At 35.8% G+C, this 23,247-nt stretch overlaps 1 protein-coding gene across 6 annotated transcripts in view; it reads left to right on the forward strand.

Moving 5' to 3' along the window:
- Positions 1–23,247, forward strand: part of GBF1 (golgi brefeldin A resistant guanine nucleotide exchange factor 1) — a 110,039-nt gene that overhangs the window by 12,387 nt on the left and 74,405 nt on the right. For all 6 annotated transcript variants that reach the window (XM_031955749.1, XM_031955747.1, XM_031955748.1 and 3 more), the window contains exons 2-3: positions 5,114–5,219; positions 8,785–8,851. In XM_031955749.1, coding sequence (XP_031811609.1) covers positions 5,124–5,219; positions 8,785–8,851 — 163 coding nt within the window. In that variant the 5' untranslated portion in view covers positions 5,114–5,123. The remainder of the gene's footprint in view (positions 1–5,113; positions 5,220–8,784; positions 8,852–23,247) is intronic.

Here is a 23,247-nt window from a genome sequence, read left to right on the forward strand (position 1 = left end):
GGAAGTACATCCAAAACAAACATTTTCAAGAGTATTGACCAAAAAGCTGTATACAGCTATGGGAGAGAAAGGAAAAAGATATAAAGACAAATAAATAATTGAAAACTGATGATATGAAATCAGTCAATAGGGTTTTGTAAAGCATTTCCTATGTGCTGAATGCTTGAAGAAATAACCTATGGAAGGAGAAAAAAATTATCTATAGAAGAAATGCTCTGTAGAACATGAAAATGCTTTGTAAAAGGAATGAGGAAAGATAAGTGATGGACATTAACTGATTAAGAAGAAGAAGGTGAAGGGACAATTTTGAGGTTCTTACAACTAAGATGCTTATTATATTAATTATTATTATATATTATATTAATTATGCTTAATTCTTAGGTGAGAAAAATAACAATATGCATAAAATGCAGAAGTGATGGGTCTGAGAATGATCAGTCTATAGAGATTTTTGGGTGAAGATTTTCTCTAAAAAAATTTTTAAACAATGCTTGAATACCAAATTTGTAAGTTGGCAAGGTGGAGAAAGACACCAATTTTTCTTTGGTCTGTTTTTTTTTTTTTCTCTTCCTTTTCTGATAGGTAACATGGCATACTTTCTGTCTTTATACAAAATAATCACTGGAATTAAGATGCCTGTAATATTTAAGTTTAATTTTTTATTGATTTCTTTTATTTTTATATTTCCTTTATTTCTGAATATATTTATTCCTTTACCTTCTTCTGCCAATTTAGCAATCCCTTTTAATATGCAAAGGAAAATTAAACCATTTAGCAAAACTAAGCAGTATATCAACTGAGTCTAAGAGTATCTGCAATGTTCCACATCTATTATAGTCCACCTTCCTTCAATGAAAGGAGAAAGATGTATCGTCTTATGTCTTCTTTAGAGCTAGTCTTGGCCATTATAATTACATAGTGTTCAGCATTATGGAGGCTTTTTTTGTTGTTCTTTGTGTTCTTTTTACTTACATTGTTGTAGCCATCATATATATTATATATATCGTTTTCCTAGTTCTACTTGCTTATTTTTGTATAACTTCATATATCTTATGTATCATATATCATAACTAATTTGCTCTGATTCTTCATTTTCATTATTACTTTTGGTACAGTAATATTCCATTTGTTCTCAGTTAATACATATCCACTTTGTTACCAAAAAGTTCTGCTATAAACATTTCCTTGTCTTTAGGGTTGAATCACTATCCCACCATATAATATTGCCTTTTCCAAAAAACTACTTTGTATTTATTTTGTGTATGCTTTTATGGATGCAAGTTGTCTCCCCCAATAGAATGTAAGCTCCTTGAGGGCACAGACTGTTTCAATTTTATCTTTATTCCTGCTTAATAATAAGCATTTAATAAATGCTTGTTGCTTAATTGATTTGATTCATCTTTGGGAGGGTTGCATTATTTTAAAGATTTATAATTTCATAAATTTGAGTAATTCTTCCATTAGCACATATTTTAACCCCTTTATAACCTTAATAGTTTTTGTGATTTGTGCCCTCCCAAAAAGTCATTATCAGGAGTTCAATTATGGGGTGATTAGCCTCAGCAAAATTAATTGTACTAGTCCTTGAACAATATATTCATATATTTTACATATACCCCCCCCACACCCCTCTGTTTCTGATTATATTCAATTCACTTCAAAGTGATATTAAATATCTACTGTGTGAAAGGAGCTGGAGATAAAAAGACATAAAAATGCTTTGTACTTAAAAAGCTTATATTCTGTTGATGAAAATAAAGATACTGCAAGTACACAAGCATATAAATATAAGATAGGGTAAGGTTTGACAAAAGCAGAATGATCTGGTAAAAGTTGATGTAGGAAAACGTTTTCATTTCCAGAAAGGAAGGAAAAGTTTTATAGAGGGAGACCTAGACCTTGAATGGAGATAAGGACTTAATAGGATCATAAATTTAGAATAGGAAATCACCAGTCTTACTCTCTTATTTTAGAAAGCAATGAGGAAGGAGTATATTACCAGTATTGATGATGGTGATAAGTTGAATTCCCCAAAGTCTGTTCCTCCTTCCCTCTCTCCCTTCTTCCCTTTTTGTTTTCTTCCCTTCCTCCCTCTTCTCCTTCTTTCCTTCCTCTCTCTCTTTCCTACCCTCCTTCCCTTTTTCCTTCCTCTCTTCCCTTCCTTCTTCCCTCCCTTCCTCCTTCCTTTTATTCTTCCTTTCCTTCCTATAGACGTGAATCTTGTTTTCTTTCTTAAGAGTGGCAGTCATTGAAGGAGCCATTCTTCTTTGTAGCTGTCCACACCTTTCCTCTTTGGAAGTAGAGAATATGAGAATTTTAGAGTGGCAGTCAAAGCTAGGGACAAATCAGAGTCTTTATCCTGCATTGAAGAGGAAAAGGAGTCAAGACACTGGATTCTCTCTATTCTCATCTGGCATAGGAGAGGAGTTTGAGCAAGAGTTCAGACACTAATTACTTTCAAACAGACATGATAGAGATTCAGGGTATGGTGAGGGCTGATTAGAAATAGCCTAAATCAAAATCTCAGTTCTTTATTTTGTGGGGGGAGGGGGAGAGAGGTATAATATAGGAATTGGGCTTCATCTGTCCTCAGCTAGTAGAGAAGGGGTAAAACAAGAATCTAGATATTAACTACTTTCAAATAGACATCATAAGGATTGTAAAGATCTGGTGAATATCAATTAGGGAAGACATTGGTCCAAGGTTCTGTTCTTAGATTCAACAGGGTGAAGTCCAAGGATACTGGCTCCCCTCTGCTCATTTCCATGATTCCAGCAGTTATTTTAGGTTCCAATTGTTAAGGAGGAATGATGTCTATTCTAGTATTAGGTACTTTGAAGCAGACCTCATAGGGTTATCAGTGTTTCGAAATATCAGTGTCTAGATGGGAGCAACCATTGTCCTTTATGGGCCTTTGGCAGTTCTGTCAATTCTGAGCTTCTAGTTGAGAAAATAACTGGTGCCTGCTTTTGGCCCAGGGTGATGTGGCTTCTTCCACTGGCCTTTGTGCTGCCTGAGGGGCCCATGTCACAAATGACATACTCCAGATAGGCAGATGCTCCTCAGACCTACTCATACATTTCTGTCTCCAGTGGTGCTTGAATGAGTTTTGCTATGGCCATGCTACCTGAGGGGCTAGTGGAGATTGGGAAGGAAGAAGGGGTAGCTCCCAGGGGGCTAGCAGACCCTGAGTCTTGTTCTCTGCCTCTTTTTGTCCCAGCAGTCTACTACCCTGCTTTGTTCCCAAATATTTTTGATAACAGCATTATATATAAAATAAACAGGGAATTAATTAAGATAAATAGTCATGCTTCAATAGTCAAAGGATATAAATAATTATCCAAAAAAATTCAAATTATTAATACCTAAGAAAGATTATCATAGTTTACTTGAAGAGGGGAGTAATATTAAATAAGGCTGGAAAGGTAGTTTAGAACTAGATTGTGGTAAATATTAAATGGCCAGACTAAGAATTTGTATTTTATTTTTAGTTCTATTTTAAAAATATTTGTTAAATGCTTGTTACATAAAAGCCATTATTCTAAGTGCTGGGAATACCAAGAAGAAATAAAAATAAAAACTTTTTTTCTGTAAGGATTTTCTAGGGGAGATGGAATCAAGAGGTAAATCAGTCCAGTATAATTTAAGAAAAGGAAAAACACAACTATTGGGGATCAGGAAAGGTTTTTGAGTAGGAAGTAGTACCTGAGCTAAAGATTAAAAGATGATGGCTTAAAGAACACTTCTGCACCATTGAGAACACCATATGGAAATCAGATTGTAAGAAAAATTAGGTTTTCTTAGTGTACAATTCAGGACATCACTTCTCTCAGCCTCAGTTTCCTTTTTTCTAGAATGGAGATTATTAATATAATAGCGTTAGCATTTACCCCTCAGTAGTACAAGTAGAAATCCTGCTCTGGAGATAACTTGCTGCTTGTAAATGAGGCTCCTTTCAGTCGATTCAATGCAGCTCTTGATTCCCTTCACTTTGCTATAGGTATATTGGATTTTCAACTCTTAAGAGAGTTGTATCACTCTGTATCTGAAATCATAGAATGCCAGTGTGTTAGAACGAAGAAGTATCTTAGAGGTTGTGTTGAAGTTCAGCCTTTTCATTTGTCAGATGATTAAACAAAGTGCCATATAAGGAAGCTATTTACCTTAAGGTCAGCTGGTTAATAGCAGAACTGGGACCAGGACTCAGGTCTTTTGGCTCTAAGGTCAGTGTTCTTTCTATGTCATATATGACATGGCAATATAGATACTTTAAAAAAATGGAAATAAACTCAGTTTTGTCATGAAGGACACTCGCTCTTCTAATGATCTCTCTAGACTTCTCATTACTTCAGGAAGGACAAAGAGGAATAGTGAGAAGGTTGGAACATTGTCTTTAACAAAACAACATTGCCTATTGTTCTCACAGACATAAAGGCCTTACTAAGTTGTCCATTGAGACTCATTACTTTACGTCCAGAAACAAATATATCTACTGGAAATTGGCCTTAGGTATATAGATGTCCTATGGGAAATACTTTCTGTTAATACCTGCTGGCTTACAGTGAATCACTTGAGCTGGGGAGATCTAAGCTACAATAGGGCTAAAGCTGATTCGATACCTGCACTAAGTCTTGTACCAATATGAAGAATCTTTGGGAGCTGCCTAAAGAGGGGTTAGTCCACCCAGTCAGAAAATGGAGCAGATTCGTGCTTCTGCCTGTACTCAATAGAAGGGATTTAGCCTGTGAGGGACCGGTGCTGGACTTCTAGGCTGGGCAAAATATTGAGACCCAATTTCAAAAAACAACCAAAAAAAAACGTATTGGCTTAATCTCAGCTTCTGGGATTTTTCAGAAGGAAACAAAATGATTGTGGTCATTAGAAGCAATTAATTTCAATTTGAAAAGGCATTTAATAAGGTGTTTAATAAATATTTGGTATTTAGTAAATATTTGGTGAATTGAATGAAATGTTTATCCCAATTTTAATAATATTAACTCCTGCTTTCCCTATGGGCATGAACTGATGCTTTCCTCACATGATTGGTTGCTCAAGGGACAGGCTAGGAGCAGCCATGCATTAATCAGCTTTCCCTCTTCACTTTTCTTGGCAGGTTTGCCAGAATGGTGGATAAGAGTATTTACATCATCCAAGGGGAGATTAACATTGTGGTAGGAGCCATCAAACGGAATGCCAGATGGAGCACTCACACTCCTGTGGTAAGGAAGGGAAATGGATAGAATTCCAAACTTTGTTGGTTTAATTTGCTAATTTGCCTTAGGGTATTACCAAGCATTTTCTGACAATTAATAAATGTTTGGTGAATTAAGGTAGTTTCTTCTAGTTGGATTTCCAATAAATGATGAAATCATACTTTGTTATATTTGTATAATATATATATTTCTGAAAGTGCTTTCATATACATCATCTCATTGGTTCCTCTCAGCAATCATGTGAAGTGGCAAGTATTATTTCACCATTCTATAGGTGAGGAAGATCAGACTTAGTGAGTTTAAGTGTATTGTCCACTTCTATGTGATTAGTATGTGGCTGAGCCAGCATTAGAATTTAGTATTGGTTTTTCCAGAATTCAGGGTTTCCCTCTGCATTCTCTCAGGAATATTTCAGTTTCCTATTAACCAAAATGCATGTTTTTTTTTTTTTTTAAACTCATGTTATAAAAGATTTCCTGATTCTTACCGATTTTTCTGGTTTTTCAATCCCCAAATAATCACACTTCTAAGTATATGTACTAATAAATGTACTATGTACTAACTAAATATGTAATAACTAAGGATTTGAACTCCTGTCACTTTTTCTTCTTCTTTCCATTTTCTTACCTTATTGTCTCTGACAGATCTGTAGGTGGCAAGCCCAAGAAAGCATTCTGAGCTCTTGAGTTTTGTTGACTTTAGCATACTCTTCCTTTAGACTTGGCCTGTTAGCCTCTAATGTCCACTGAGTTGGTCATCTCAGTGTCCTGTATTATGTAGACCAGACCCTGGGAAAAACTCCTTTTGACTCTACTTTACACTGGAATCATTTTGGAAAGTTTTGTTTAAAGGGCTGAGGCTTAGTGAACAATTAATTTTCTCTGAGGAATGGTATGCATCTTGTTATAAAAATACTTGTTAATGTGAAAATTTTACAAAATGGATAAAATAGGGGGTGAATATTTACATTTTTTTCATTTGCAATAAGGATTTGCCAAAGGATTCCTTTAAAAGGTAAGTGCTCTTGGTATATCCTTCAAGTAAAGTTTGACTTAATACAAATTTGAATTACACAAAATTTTACAGGCATATATCTTTTATATAAAGTAAAACATCTGTATTACAATATTACAATATTAGTTAGAACACTACCAAACTATGGAAGTATCTTTTATTTCTTACAGATTTTACTTCCCCAAAGCATTTTTTTCCCAAATGCTTCAAAAAGTTTTGTGTTTATACACATTTCAAACTGTTGATTGGGAGCCCTTTATGGCACCCATGAGTAGTCATGGAAGCCCTGACTCATTTTGCCATTCTTGTTAACTGTGTCTTAAGCTGCCAAATTCACCCTAAAGGAGCTTGACTGATTAAATGCCTGGTGATTTGTCTGGAAATGAAAATTGTCTACAAGTGCTCATTTATGTAGTATGTCTTTGTGCTGAAACCTTTTGTTTGCAGATTTCTTTTCCCCTCTAGAAACTCACTGTCAAATCTTGTTAAAGGTAAAATCTTGACTATCTGTAATGCAACCCTACAAAGAAACTAAGCCAGTTCCAGTCTGATGAATAAACTTTTGTTTCAAAAAAAGGTGGAACTTTTATTTATTCAGAGAAACTATTTAATCCATGGCACATTTGAAGGTTTCTAAACACCCTTTGGAGACTATAGTGGGGAAAACAGATTGCATGTAGGGAAATTATTGTAATGTAATGTAATGTTAAATGAATATATTTAACCATTGTCATGAAAAAGAAAAAAGGAGGTAGAAAAGGACAAATATGTAGGAACCATATAGACAACCAAGAGGATAAATATGTAGTGACCAGCAACTATAATGACTCTCTTGATATGGGCAGAGCTCAGGATTAAGAGCCACAGATTTATTATGCTTTGGTCAAGTTCTATACTAGATTTTAAGTTAGGAGGATGGGAATAAATACATATATTGACAGGAAGAGGGTCAGGAGACATAAGATTTATGAGCAGCAGCAACCCCTAGATGATATAGGAAAAGAGTTTGAGCAGAAAATAGATTTCTGTAATAGAGAGTCACTGTCATACATTGGGAGTCTGTAGTAATTTGATTGGTATTCTGCATTATGACCTCAAAAACTTTGGTTTGCATCTGAATCACGGTGATTAGTAATAGTCACATTTTGTTTTAGAGAAGGTAGTATGTTATGTAGTGAAACAAGTATTGGACTTAAAGTGAGAAGGCCTATATTTTAAACCTGGTATTTGTACTTACTAGCATTGTCACCCTAGAGAAATCATTTAAAATCTTTGAGCGTCAGTTTCCTCATATGTGGAATGTGAATAATACTTACTTTACCTATTTCATAGTGCTATTGTGAGGTTCAAATGAGATAATGTAAGTGAAAATGTTGTGTAAGCTATGAAGTACACTCAAAGGCAAGGTTTGATAATTATAATTATTAAGAAAATATTGATATGCCTTCATTTGTTGATTAAGAAACACAGTAACAGCAGCCTGATTAAGTTTTTAAGGCAATAAATGACTTCCTTTTGATGTGAAAGACTTAGTTACTTGTGCATAATATCTAGCATATAGCCCAGGAATGATTTACTCTTTTATCTAGATTTTAACTAGTAGTTCTATAATTGTACTATTCAATTATTATTTATTGTTTATTATTGTTTAAATTTATGCTGGATGTTCCAAGGTCTGATAGCATAGTGTCTGTCTGTGGGAAGAGCTGACTTTTACTATATGAGAGGCAATATAATATAGTAGAGAGTTAGCTTTGGAGTCAGGAATGCATTGGTTTCTCTTATACTGTTGACACAGACCAACTATATGACCATATTACTGACTATCATCGTTCTCTCAGACAACTTTTAAGATTATAAATTGCAGAGATGTTGATCTGCATCATCATATAGTTTCCATAATAGTAGTTATAAACATGAATGAAATCATAGAACTTAATCTTCTCTGCCTCTCTCCATTGACTCATATGGTTTCCCAAGCTCAATGCTGAATTAAAAACAAAAAACATATATTCTCCATACAACTTCATGACAGAAGCAATAAGAGCCTCATCTCAGAGCCTAATAGAGCAGTTGAAGAGTTGTGAATGATTACACTTTTGAAGTTAAAAACATAATGCTTAGGTGTCATTCATAATTTTTAAATTCATCTTAATAATTCTTTAGAAGTTTAGCCAGAGAAGAAATTATATTGGATCTTGGGGTTCAGGAATAATTTATCTTATAATAAAATAATTACTAAAAATGGAAGAGGAAGTATTAATGAAGAAGTCAATATAAATGTCCCTAGTCAGCCTTAACCCAGTGTTCTGTTTCTTAGAACTGTCTTACAGCCTTTTCCTTCTTACTCTCACATATTTGTTAGTTATCTCTCTATTCAGGACAAATGAGGTGGTGTGAAAGGTGACTAGCTTTCCTTTTATGTTAAGAAGCAAACCTCTGACTAGGTATTCTAATTGGGATCAGAAAAGGAGACTAGTTCTTGTCTTCTTGATGTATTTTTCATCAGAATTCCCTTTTGGCTCAATAATGACTTCTGTTTCTATGTGGTCTACAGGATGAAGAGCGAGATCCCTTGCTTCATAGTTTCAGTCATCTAAAGGAGGTATTAAATAATATAAGAGGTAAGTTTCGCATATAAAAGGGAGCTACTTACCTGAGACAGAACATATATGTATATTTTGGTGTATAATTAATTTCTAATGTCCAATATCTTTGCTAAAGCTCTGACTGTAGTGCCACATTCCTAGTGAACATTGATTGTTCATTCATTCCATTCTTTTCCTCATCTTAATATATTTATTTGTATTGTTTAAAAAATAATACACACATCCACACATGTACACACTTTATCTCTCTCTGTGTCTCTGTATCTCTTTATCTCTCTGTCTGTCTCTCTCTCTCCCATCTACATCCTAGTATGCACCAAAGGCCAGAAGTTGCCTATAGAAGTTGGGTACTTATTTTTCAAGACATATACATATCTTTGCTTGGAACTGTTTGCCACTTTTTTCCCTCCTAGTGTAGGAATTTTTTTTAATCTAGGGTCTTTGAACTTTTTAAAAAATATTTTGATAATTGTATTTTTATTTTAGCTTTTTATTTACAAGACATATGCATAGGTTATTTTTCAGCACTGATAGTTGCAAATCCTTTTGTTCCAACTTTTTCCCTTCTTTTCCCCCTCCCCTTCACCCAGATGGCAGATTGACCAATACATGTTAAATATGTTAAAGTATAACTTAAATACAATATATGTATATATGTCCAAACAGTTAATTTGCTGTATAAAAAGAGTCGGACTTTGAAATAGTGTACAATTAGCCTGTGAAGGAAATCAAAAATGCAGGCAGACAAAAATATAGGGATTGGGAATTCTATGTAATGGTTCACAGTCATCTCCCAGAGTTCTTTTGCTGGGTGTAGCTGGTTCAATTCATTACTGCTCTACTAGAACTGATTTGGTTCATCTCATTGCTGGAGATGGCCACGTTCCTCAGAATTGATCATTGTATAGTACCATTGTTGAAGTATGTAATGATCTCCTGGTCCTGCTCATTTCACTCAGCATCAGTCCATGTAAGTCTCTCCAGGCCTCTCTGAAATCATCCTGCTGGTCATTTCTTACAGAACAATAATATTCCATAATATTCATATACCACAACTTATTCATCCATTCTCCAATTGATGGGCATCCACTTAGTTTCCAGTTTCTGGCCACTACAAAGAGGGCTGCCACAAACATTCTTGCACATACAGGCCCCTTTCCCTTCTTTAAAATCTCTTTGGGATATAAGCCTGGTAGTAACACTGCTGGGTCAAAGTTTGATAACTTTTTGAGCATCATTCCAAATTGCCCTCCAGAATGGCTGGATGTATTCACAATTGATAATTGTATTTTAATCTACTAGGTCTTCTTTAAAATCCTATTTGTTTTATTTTATAAATTTAAAGACATTGTTCTGAGAATAGGTCCATAAGTTTCACCAGCCTGCCAAAGTAGTATGTGACACACACAAAAAGTTTAAGAACAAGAGAAACTAATGTCAAGTCTTATTGAAGACAAAGTCTTAGCTGTTTGTAATGCAATTTCATTTATTTATGTGCTGCTTAGTGTTTTTACCAGTAATTTGGATGAAGGCATCAGCAATGTACTTATTAAACTTTCAGATAATGCAAAACTGAGATGGCTAACCAATATTGGATTATGGAGTAAGGATTCAAAAACATTGGGATGAGCTATAATTGTGTATAATGTAAAGTTCTATGCTTGTGAAACTAATTATCTTAATCCAAGTATGGATATGAAAAGATCTGTGTTTTAAGTGTTTGCAGACTGAGTATAAGTCATTAATGTGATTTTGAGGAGACTCTAAGGGGAAGGAACTCTACAAGAGAAAGAGCTCTGAAGGACCCAAAGTTGGTCCTGGTTCTGCCATTCACTACCATATCATCTTAGCAAATCATTTAGCATCTTTGGGCCTCAGTTTCCTCATCTATAATGAGAGAGTTGGACTAAATTAGCTCAAGTTCCCTTTTAATCCCAGGTCTATGATTCTAAGTCATTCAGAATTAACCAAAAAAAAAGTTAAAGCTCTTTTAGACTGTAAAAAGAAAGGAATAATATGTAGTTTGAAGGAAGTAATAATTCTGATATACTCTCCCCTGATCAGATGACATCTGGATTACCATATACAGTTTTAAATACTTTATTTTAGAATGAATATTAATAAGCTGGAAAGCATCTAGAAGAGGTTGTTCAGTACGATAAATGATCTGAAGACCATGGGAACCATATGAAGATTGATAGAAGGAACTGGAATTGTTTAGCCTGGAACAGAAAGATTTGGAGGGGAGTTGGCAATAGTAATTTTCAGATATTTGAAAGTTGGTCACACAGAAGAGAAATTAGACTTTTGTATTTAAAAAAAAGGAAACCTTTTTTAACAATTGGAACTGATTAACAATGGGATAGTCTACATTATGAAGTTATTAATTCCTGTCCCAATAGGTATTCACCTGAAGGCTGGATGGACAAGTGTTGTGGGTCAAAGAGAGGAATTCATGCAAAAGAGTTGGATAAAATAGTTTGTAAGGTCCTTTCCAACTTGAGAATTGAATGTTTTTGTGGAACATGTTCATATATGGTTATCACAGTCTTATTTATACTACTGCACTTATGTATGTTATACTTTTTAGTTACTAAAAATTGGTTTGTTTGGGGAGAAAAAGGATTCCTGGTCAGGTCTGAGGTTTCTTTCAAATCTTAAATTCTGTCCTTAGGCAAGTATAAGCCCTATTTCACAGCTGAAAAAACTGAAGCTACATTTCAAGCCTTTCCCAAGGTTACATAGCAAGTAAATGACAAAAGCAGGACTAAAACTCAAGTTTTCTGACCCCTTATTAAAGCCTCTTTTTACTAAAATATGCTATTTTTATAAATGTAGCCAAAGTACATGCACCTGACATGCCCTACCCTGCCTGTAATCTAAAAGAGAAGGATTCTGATCTGTACTTCTTTACCAGCTGATAAAGCATTGTAGATAGATAGAAACTTTCTGAAATCAGCTCTGCTTAGCATTTTTTTTCCAAAAGAAGTTCCTTTGGGGTGATAATTATTAGAAAATGTTAGCCAAAAAAGGATCAAGTAAAAACAGCCCTGAGAATAATTTTAGTTAATTTGTAATGTCTGTACATAAACTATGTTGTGTTTCTGTCTAATAGGTAATACTACCATATGTGAGACATTTATTTTATGTGCATAATCCTAGGGAAAAGGAACAAATTTCATTCTTAGAATGAATCTGAATATGCTGTGAACAAAAGCTGTTGTGCATGAGTTGGGGCCAAGTGTGTACATACCTGTATGGAGCCCTCTATAGAAGCAGAGTGATCAAGCTGGGGAACTGACCCAGTTTATCTTTTTGGTGTTTTGAGAATCTTGACTATCAAGAACAATATTCCCTACTATGGTTTACTTACCTATGGTCTGATTACCGACTATTGTCTTATTACCAATATATATTCCAGATGATGTTTTTATTTCTTCTCTTACTTGAGCTAAGCTGAAGTTCATGGACCCTATGTACAGTGTGTTTACAGTGTATGTACAGTGGTTTAATATGTTTAATATGGTTTAATATGTTTGATATTAGAGCTACTCATGTAAGTCTGCTGCCTAATTTCTTTTTCACCCTTGACCTAGATCTATTTGCCTGCTACTAAAAACTAATGAAAACCAAAATGTTCTGGGGATTCAGTTCTATCAGATGGCAGAATTGTCAGACTGTTGCAGTGGGGAAGGAGGTGATAGCATCTTCCAATGGCTAGGAGCTGCAACAGTTACTGACTTCGATTTATGCCAAGGCAACCTTGTTGTTTTAGATTTCTAAAATATTGTACCTGCTTGAGTGAATGATAGATTGTAGCCAAAACAGTTCATTTTTGTGGTCTTTTAGAAAGTAGAATTGGTTCTGTTGGTGACCCCACACACTGTTGGCTCACAGAATCAGGTTTATGGGTCAGCTGCCCCTGTGGTCTTGGATTCTTCAAGCCATGACAAATTTTTTGTTTCTTCCGCTGAAGCAAACAGATTTTTTTTGACTGGCAGTGTCAGGAGGGTTGCCTCCCTGTTAATAAGAGGATCTAGGAAACAATTCTCAACTTGGAGAAAGGCACTTAAAGGGACTTGTGACTTTTTGCTTATCTAGAAGTGTGTTGCTTAGTTTGGGGACAATAAAGACAATTCTAATACTTTCATTCTGAAGCTGAGCACACTAAGTTAACTTGTACTTCAACCTTCAATACAAAATCCTTGAATGTTTGGATCTGGTTCTGGGCTATAAATGCTTGTTGATTGCTTGCTTTGTGAAGTTGAGGGAGAGAGTAAAATATTTACTATAAGGATAAATTAATTTGTCCTATGTTATCAATAAACCAAAGCAAACTCTGCTTTTTTTTTTTTTTTCTTACAAATTTTCAGAGTAGTTTAATGAGAGTTTGGGATACATTGGCGTCATCTGCTTCTCTAGTCTCATGGAAAGGGATGAACCAGTTAAAAGTATAGCTTGGTAATCATCATAGTTCTCTAACTTTGAGACTACATTTGCAATCACTGTTAATTAAAAGAACTGCTTGGATAATGTATAATCTATGGAGTCTAACAAATTAGGATATTGTAATGCAGAAGTCAGAAGGCTTAAACCACCAAAGATTTAACATGAAAAAAAAAACACATTTGACCGAGAGCCCTTTCTCTGATCTTACTGGCCTAGATGATGCCTTAGTTCATGTATAAGCAAAGAGTTCTTATTCAAGATTTGGTGTTAAAAGTCTCTGTCCACATCATCTTCCCATTAATCCTGTCTAATAGTTGTCCTGAAGAAGTTAATGTTGTTATGGCCAGGAGCTGGAATGAATTCATAATGTTTGTCTGCAGATTCTGAGGCTAGAGTGAGTAACCTCTGGCTGGATTTTCCTACAGTGCTCTGAACCCATTGCCGCCTTTAGGAAGCATGAGGCTCAGTTTAGCCTCCTGGCCCAGTTTGTCTTTTTATGTCTCTCTCATTAACACAAGGAAGCACATGGCTTTTATATTTAAATTTATTCAAGCTGTAATCTTTGACATTTGAGTTAGCTTTTAGTACAGTTTTGCATTTATAGTAATATATATTATGTATTTTCTCCATCCCCAAAGAATCTGTTTTAATCTTTTCCGGATGCAAATTTCATGCCGTCTTGTCCTGTCTCCCCTCTTCTGCTCTCCTTCCCCTCCCCCCATAGACTATGTTTGATCAGGTGTGGCAGGAATATCCACTGTCAAGCTGCGCCCTTTATATTAGTCAATATTATCCTTCTCCCCCCCTCCCTGTCTGCCTGGCCCTTTGGGCTTTCCCAGTTGATTTATAATTTTGGAATTCTCATCGGAGTCTGTAATACAGTTTGTTCATTATTTAACCAAAACCTGTTTAATGAGCAGAGAGAGGCAATGTAAATGTTAGGCATGTTGCAGTGAAGTACCTTTGGGCTCCTCAGGGCTGGTGGACGTTAACTCTGTTGTGCCTGCAGTGCTGGGTGCCCTAACCAGGGTGGGTCTTGGGAAGGGGAAGGGTCATTGCTCCCAACCTCGTTCCTCTTAGTACAGTCATGGGCACAAATTTCAAGAAGTTATTCTCATCCCACTAGGTGGCCTATTGTGTCCTTTTGAGCTCCTCTTGTTGGAATTGCCCCCTGTCACCCTAAGACCATGCATAGAATCTATGGTTTGGAGAAAGTAGAGTGCTTAATACTTTCCTTGGTTTCAGACCTGTTTCAGACAGATTAGAAGGGAGATGATCTGTGGTCTCGATTATAATTATTTTTTAAAATTCCAGACTATTTGAGTCTGTGTAGGGCTCTGTGGTCATGGGCAGGGAAACTGTGATTTCTGGTAGTTGAATATGTTCAATATCTTTGCTATTTGATTCTTGAACCCTGATTTTGCCCTGTGGTAGAGGACATTGACCTTTGACCTAGATCACTAAATAGGAATTCCTTTTTTTTTTTTCTTAGTGAGCCATTCAGACTGCCTTTGGAGTTAGAAGCTCAGATGTTTTCTAGTCTTAAAAAAATAGGTCCTAGAGGAATAGAATGGGAAGCATAGTACTTTCTGTAGTCTCCTGGGTATTATCAGGCTAGTATGTATAAGTCTATAGGCCCAGGGCTGAAGCAAGAGCCCTCATGATGGTATTTTTGGAAAATAACAGGGTATAAACTGTAATTAAGAATAAGCTATTCTGGCACTTCAGAATAATATCTAAGAGGGAAGATCCACAGAAGGGGAATTGCATGAATAGTTTTTTTTTTCTCTCTCTTTCATCCTTCTACCCCTTGTTTAGTGTTGGCTCAGCTCCAGGAGTGTAATATGACCTAGGGTCACCTGTTCTCCTGTTATTCCAGATGATTTATGGAATCCACTCTGGATTTTGTGCCTGCTTCTGAATAAGCAGGGTCCCTGCTCAAATCCCTATTTCAACCCTGAACTAATCTAATGCTTGAGTGTATTTACTTTTTGAGAAGTTTTTCAGAGTTAGTTTGGCTCCAAGGGTTTTTCCTATTTCAGTTAGGTCCTGAGTCTCCCCAAAATGCATTCAGATCTTCCTTTCAGGGAGTGGGACCTTTTGTTCCTAGGACATTACTTCATAGAAAACAGTTTATGAATGACATATTTGCCCCTCAAAAGAAGCTCATATTTATAGGGTTTTTTTTGTTTGTTTGTTTTTTTTAGGTTGGTTGTTTTGACAAATAAAGGAGCTCTGATCAGAGCTGTTTTTCCTAGTCATTTGATGGTGTGCAGTTATTTGAGGAAATAAGCAGGTTTTTTAACCCAACTCACCTGCATAGCAGGACTCTTTATTTTAGTGCAGGAGGGAAAAACAGGTGCCTTGAGAACATATATGTGTCAGTAGTTTATTTAAATTTGATTTATCCTGGGCAAACACACCTGTGTGTCAGTGTCAATTCTGAGTTTGTGGATGCAGAACCAGAAGGTTTAAGTCTATGTAACCCTCTAGAGGTTAGTAGAACATGTTTAAATAGAATCTGAAAATCAGAATGGAGAGGATTATATAATTTATATAATTCAGCACCTGGTCTAAGCCTCTTAGATTCAGGCTTCAGGGTTGAAATGAAACTATTGGGAGTATACTTCTTATCTGATGTTTATTTTATTCCTCCAGGGAGATAAGGAATTGGAAAAAAGAGATTTCAGTGGTCTTTGTCAAGAGGTGATGTGTATTTATTTGAATGGTATAGAAGGAGACCATTTTGCATGATACACAAAAATAGTCACACTTTTGATCTCATTGATCTCCTACAAATCCAACACTTTTATGTTCATGAATTTTGAAATTCCTTTATCTAATCAGAGTCTGTTGCCATTCTATCTCCCAATCTACCATGCAGCCTTAAAACTTTTTTGTCACTCTGAGCATGTCCTTCAATCTCTCCCCTTACTTCTTTACCAGGCCATTGCCCCTGCATTGGTAACACTCTCTTCCCTTCTTCATCTTGACTTTTTGGTGAATCAGTTCCATTCTGTGTTCTCTTCTTCTCTTGAATTTTTTGCTCTCTTGTCCTATTGAAGATTTTTTCCCATCAGGCTTTAGCCTTGAATCATAACCTTCATCTGCTGCTTTCATTTTTACTTGTGGCTGAAAGAAGATGGAAAAGCCACAAATCTATGCAAACAGCCCACTATAAATTTCATGTTATATAATCTCAACCAGGCCTTCACTGTGTCAAGCCAATACTTTATACCTCCCTAATTGGCTTATTTTCCCATTAACCAACTATATAGCTGTTTTCTAAATGTTTTTTTTTTTCCTTCAGACTTCTCATGGCTCCCCTGCTCCCACAATCTCAGATTAAAATCTGTATAAATAAGAAAATTAAAGTTATTCACTGAAAACTACCTCTTTTCCCCTCCTCCTTCTCTCACATCATTAAGATGGCCTTCTCCTACTTTCTCCTTCACCCCTTGTCTCACATGAAGAGATGACCCTTTTCCTTGCCAAGATAAACTTTTCTTCTTGCACCCATCACCTCATTCCATCCTACTTTTTCTTTAGCAGATTGCCTTCTCTCATCCCTCTTTTCTCATTAATCTTCAATTACTCTCTGTTTATTGTTTCCCTATTATTTACAAACATGTCTCCATCATCCTCAAAAATATTCCCATTTGACCCATCTATACTCACTAGCTGTCATTCTTTATCTCTTTTGCCTTTTGTTTCTAAATTCCTTGAGAAGGTTGCATATGATCAGTAGCCCCACTTCTCTCTTCTTAACTCCTTAACTTCAGACCTCATAATCTAACTGAAAATACTCTTTCTAAAGTTACCAATGATATCTTAATTGTCAAATTTACTGTTCTCTTGTAATAACTTCTTTGCAGTCTTTGACACTTGTCAATCATCCTCTTCTTGATTTTTTTCCATTCTCTCTAGGTTTTAATGAAACTATTCTCTTTCTACCTGACCATTCTCTCTAAGTCTTCTTTACTAGATCTTAATTCAGTTCTTACCTGGAACCCCTAAGACTCTCTCCTGGACTCTCACTATTTCCCTTGATGATATATTATCAGCTTCTGTAGTTTCAACTATCATTCTGTGATGATGATTTTCAGATATGTTTATCCCACTTTAACCTTTCTCTTGGCCGTTATTTCCAACTCTAGCTTTTTTGATATCTTAAACTGGATATCTCATAGACATCTTAAGTTCGTAGACAACTTAAAACTGAATTTAATATCTTTCCCCTCAAACCACTCCTTTTCCTAACTTCTCTACTACTGTGAAGAACACCCCATCCTCAAAGATATCAGGCTCATAACTTAAGTATCATTCTCAACTTCTTTCTCTTCTTCACATTCCATGTCCAATCATCTGTCAAGTTCTGTTATTTCTACCTTTGTAACATCTCATATATATAGCTCTTTTTCTTCTATGACACTGCCACTGCTATCACCCTGGTGATTCATCACCTCATGCCTGGACTATTGAACAAATCTTTTGGTTAGTCTCTTTGCCTCAAATCTTTTCTCATTCCAGTCTATCTTCTACTTAGCTGTCAAATTGATCCTCCTAAAATGTAAATATGACCATGTCACCCCTTTACCTCACTTCCCCATTCAGGCAATATTGCCTCTAGAATTAAATACAAAATCCTCTGTTTAGCTTATAAAGTCTTCTACAACCTGTCCTGTTCCTGTCTTTCTAGTCTTAGACTTTATACTCTCCCTATCTCCATCTCCATACTCAATAATCCAGTGACATTGACTTTCTTGTTGTTCTTCAAACTCTCTTTCTGACTGATTATTTTTACTGGCTGTTTCTTCTGATTGGAATTCTCTTCCTTTTCATTTCTGCCTTGTAGCTTCCTTTAAGTCTCAGTTAAAGTCCCACTTGTGCAAGAAACTTTTCATGTTCTCTTTTAATGCTAATTCCTCCCCTGTTGATTATCTCCAGTTTATTCTGTATATCTATATCTTATCTGTCTATCTATATATCTTGTTTGTACTTAGTTATCTGTTTGCATGTGGTCTCCTCCATTAGACTGTAAGCTTCTTGGGTCTCTAGAGACTTGTCTTTACCCTTCTTTGTATCCTCAGTTCTTAGCACAGGTCCTATTACAAAGTAGGCGCTTAATAAATTCAAGCTGATTCACTGGTATAGTCCCCTTCCTAGAAATGAATCATATAGTTGTTTTTGCTTTTGGAAAGTGCAGGTGTAAGATAGGGGCTAGGACAATACTGGATATGATATTATGAACCAGAGGAAAGATACGTTAAGAAAGGAGGCAACTTTTCCATTAGAAGATATGCTCTTCTAACAGCATAAATAAGCAGATAGTGAAAAACAAATAAGATAAAAATTAAGGGACAGCTCCTTGAGTTTTGGGAGTTGTGAGGAAGGGCAAACAAGTTTCTACTCCTGCTTGTTTTAAAACCTTGTTTCTTGTTTAAAAAAATTTTGGTATTGTTTGAGGATATAACTAAAGTTTGAGTCAAGAGTGGTTCTTTCAGGATTCTTAGCACTGGGAAAAACTCAATAATTTTAGAAAAAGTGAAGGTGGAATGATTTTCTTCCAGGAAAACTTTCATTTGCCACATGGCTTCCAAAGTTTGCATTTTGATAAACTTTATCTTTTGTGTTTTTCTATTGGTCTGTCTTCTCAAATGTTTCACTGAGTTTTCTAAGTTTGACAGTTTCCAAGAGGAAAGGCAAGTTTGTCCTTGCCTTTTTCTGTGAGAATACAAGGAAGCACAAAACAGTTTGTTTTCTCCTGAGCCTAGATCTTTCTTCTTTTTTCTAACATGTAGATATCTTTAGATCTATAGAAATTTAACGTAAGGCGATTTTTTTGTTTGAAGAACTACCCAACATGGTCCTCAAAAGCAAAAGTAAAGGAGTATATGATAGTGCCATTTGCAGAAAGTACATAAGTGACTGCTTCCTTTTGGCATTTTCAGTGCCCGCTTTGGCAAGAAAATCTCTTGAGACCTGAAACTTCTCTCTTTGGAAGTGTGCCAAACTTGCAGTGGCAGCAGTCAAATGAATAAGGAAGGGGAAAGCCAGCTGCTGCTTTGTTTTCCACCAAAAGGCCAGGCAGGCAGAGGATCCCTTTCTCCTGTTCCACCCACTTAAGCCTGGAGGGATATGCCAAGAGGGTCTCAGAAGAAACCAACTGTTGTGAATTCCATGTGAAATTGGGGTTGGGAATGAAGGGCTGGGAGAGACAGTGAATGATAAGGTTGTCTTGGTTCCATATCCACGATTCTGTGACATTCTCTTGGCACATAGTTGCTCACCAGCTTTCCTTAATTTGTGGAATGACTTTTGATGTCTTCATGAGAAAGGGGAGTACATTCTCTGGATTTTACCCTTTGGCTTCTATATGCAGTCTTTATAACCTAAAAGTAGAGCTAGAGTTAGATCATAAATGGGGAAGGATGATCTGTGCTTAGGTCACCTTATTAAATAAGGGTGGAGAAAAAGAAATGACTACTTTTGGTGCTATGCAATACGTTAGGGAGGTGGAGAGGAGGTTTTTGTGGCACCAATTGTGGGACTTTTATTTCCTGCTTTTTATTCCTTGGGATCCCAAAGATTTAGATGGACAAGCACTCCTGGCTGTTTGTTGGCAAGGTTCCAATTGCATACTTGTACTGCAACACCAGCTCTCTGTTACTACTTCAGTGTTGGGCTCTGAAGAGCTGCCACATGTGCAAAGCTCACAACTGACCTTCTCTTGTTCCACGCATATTTAGCAATTACTTGCCCACTTGTGGGGTATACCATTATTTCCTTGGATTTCTTGCCTGTGTGAAGTGGGGCCACTAAGGAAATTGCCTGATGGACTGTACATCAGACGGCAATAAATTGGCATTTGATTTGGTGGAAAGGCAAGGCCAGATGCACTGTGGGAGCAAAGGTTCTTTTGTAGTCAATCGTAGCAGCTTGCTTCCAGGTGCTTGTGTGCAGATTTTAGCTTGAGAACTAGAAGTTAGATGGGATACTTATGGTTGTGTGGGTAATGGAGAGAGAACATCAAAGAGATAATAACAAGTAACATTTAGGTAGTACTTTGAGGTTTTCAAAATGCTTTATACATATTACCTTATTTTATTTTCACAACAATACTGTGAAATAGAGAAGCTGAGGAGGGGTAAATTACTTGTCATGTTGCTAATAAGTAACTGAAACAGGAATGTGACTTAGGTTTTTCCATTTCCCAGTCTAGCATGATATCCAGTACACTACCTTAATTGTCTCTGTTATCTGTACTGGGTCCAAAACTTATAAGGTACAATTACTCTGAAGGATACTTTTTACTGGGTACATCTTGGATGTTAGGAAGATAATACTGAGGGATTTCCTAAAGACAGAAGTCATGTGTAGAACAGGAAAACCTTACTCTTACAGGGTTTATTCAAAACTTTTTCAAAAACTAAAAAACAACCCAAATAAAAATTTTCCTTTTTGATCAAACAGTGTATCTTTTTTTTTTTTAATTTAAGAAAAAAATTATTGAAACATTTTATTTTTGTTATCACCTCCATTCCAGAACTGAACTAAGGAGGTCAGAAAATCTGGGTTTGAGTGGTGATTCTATTATTACCTGTGTAGTAACTGGTAATGACTGGACAAGTCATTTGAATTTATGGATCTTAATTTCCTATGTAAAATTACGGAAGTGGACAAGATAATTTTTACTACCTCTTCCAACTCTAAATTCTGGTATCCTTAACATAGCATTGTACTTGTTTGTATAGGTATTCTATTACTGTTATTAGATACATAGCTGTTTAATCTCGTTGAGGAGCAGGGACTGGGTTGTCTTTCATCTTTTTATCTTCAGTGCTCACTTAAGCCTTACACATAAAAGTTATTTCATAAATGCTTAATTGAAGAAAGCAAATCAATTATATGTGAGAATTTAAATATTAAGATGTAATTGTCATATATGAGGTCAATCTGGCTCTTGTTTAAATGTCTTTTCACATTATTGCTGCTTCCTATGTTTCTTAGCAGCTATCCAAACTGGTCTTCATCACTAATGAATTACTAACCAGGCTTTGGGTAATGTTTGTATAGTAGCTATAACTGTCTTTTAAAGTTTTGAAGGGAAAGAAAAAGCTGACCATTCTAATATAGTCTATTTTATTGCCAACTAGAATATCACCTCCATTCCCTGTGGTAGAACCCTTGTTTTTTATGTCCAGGAGACTTCAGATACTTACTGGTTGTGTGGTGGTCTTTGGCAAATCACTTATCCTCTCAGTCTCAGTTCCTTCATCTGTAAAGTGGAAATAATAATAGCACCTACTTTACCCTGTTGTTGTAAGGATCAAATATTGTAAGTTGTAAGGATAATTTGTAAAGTACTTTGCTAACCTTAAAGAGTTATTTATATGCCTGCTATTCTTATTCTTACTATATCCAATTGGTATGTAATTAATTTAATTTAATCCACTGTTGATGAATTTAAAAAAAAAATTTTTTTTTAATAGCCTTTTATTTACAGGTTATATGTATGGGTAACTTTACAGCATTAACAATTGTCAAACCTCTTGGTCCAATTTTTCACCTCTTACCCTCCACCCCCTCCCCCAGATGGCAGGATGACCAGTAGATGTTATATATATTTAAATATAAATTAGATACACAATAAGTATACATGACCAAACCATTATTTTGCTGTACAAAAAGAATCAGACTCTGAAATATTGTACAATTAGCTTGTGAAGGAAATCAAAAATGCAGGTGGGCATAAATATAGGGATTGGGAATTCAATGTAATGGTTTTTAGTCATCTCCCAGAGTTCTTTTTCTGGGTATAGCTAGTTCAGTTCATTACTGCTCCATTAGAAATGATTTGGTTGATCTCGTTGCTGAGGATGGCCAGGTCCATCAGAACTGGTCATCATATAGTATTGTTGTTGAAGTATATAATGATCTCCTGGTCCTGCTCATTTCACTCAGCATCAGTTCGTGTAAGTCTCTCCAGGCCTTTCTGAAATCATCCTGTTGGTCATTTCTTACAGAACAGTAATATTCCATAATATTCATATACCACAATTTATTCAGCCATTCTCCAACTGATGGACATCCATTCAGTTTCCAGTTTCTAGCCACTACAAAAAGGGCCGCCACAAACATTCGTGCACATATAGGTCCCTTTCCCCTTTTTATAATCTCTTTGGGATATAAGCCCAGCAGTAACACTGCTGGATCAAAGGGTATGCACAGTTTGATAACTTTTTGAGCATAGTTCCAAACTACTCTCCAAAATGGTTGGATTCGTTCACAACTCCACCAACAATGCATCAATGTCCCAGTTTTCCCGCATCCCCTCCAACAATCATCATTATTTTTTCCTGTCATCTTAGCCAATCTGACAGGTGTGTAGTGGTATCTTAGAGTTGTCTTAATTTGCATTTCTCTGATTAATAATGACTTGGAGCATCTTCTCATATATCTAGAAATAGTTTCAATTTCTTCATCTGAGAATTGTCTGTTAATATCTTTTGACCATTTTTCAATTGGAGAATGGCTTGATTTTTTATAAATTAGAGTTAATTCTCTATATATTTTGGAAATGAGGCCTTTATCAGAACCTTTGACTGTAAAAATATTTTCCCAGTTTATTGCTTCCCTTCTAATCTTGTCTGCATTAGTTTTGTTTGCACAAAAACTTTTCAGTTTGGTATAATCGAAATTTTCTATTTTGTGATCACTAATGGTCTCTAGTTTCTGCTTTGGTCATAAAGTCCTTCCCCTTCCACAGGTCTGAGAGGTAAACTATCCTGTGTTCCTCTAATTTATTAATTATTTCATTCTTTATGCCTAGGTCATGAACCCATTTTGACCTTATCTTGGTGTATGGTGTTAAGTGTGGATCAATGCCTAGTTTCTGCCATATTAGTTTCCAATTTTCCCAGCAATTTTTATCAAACAGTAAGTTCTTATCCCAAAAGTTG

Source organism: Sarcophilus harrisii, chromosome 2 (assembly GCF_902635505.1).
Source record: "Sarcophilus harrisii chromosome 2, mSarHar1.11, whole genome shotgun sequence".
Classification (NCBI taxonomy): domain Eukaryota; kingdom Metazoa; phylum Chordata; class Mammalia; order Dasyuromorphia; family Dasyuridae; genus Sarcophilus; species Sarcophilus harrisii.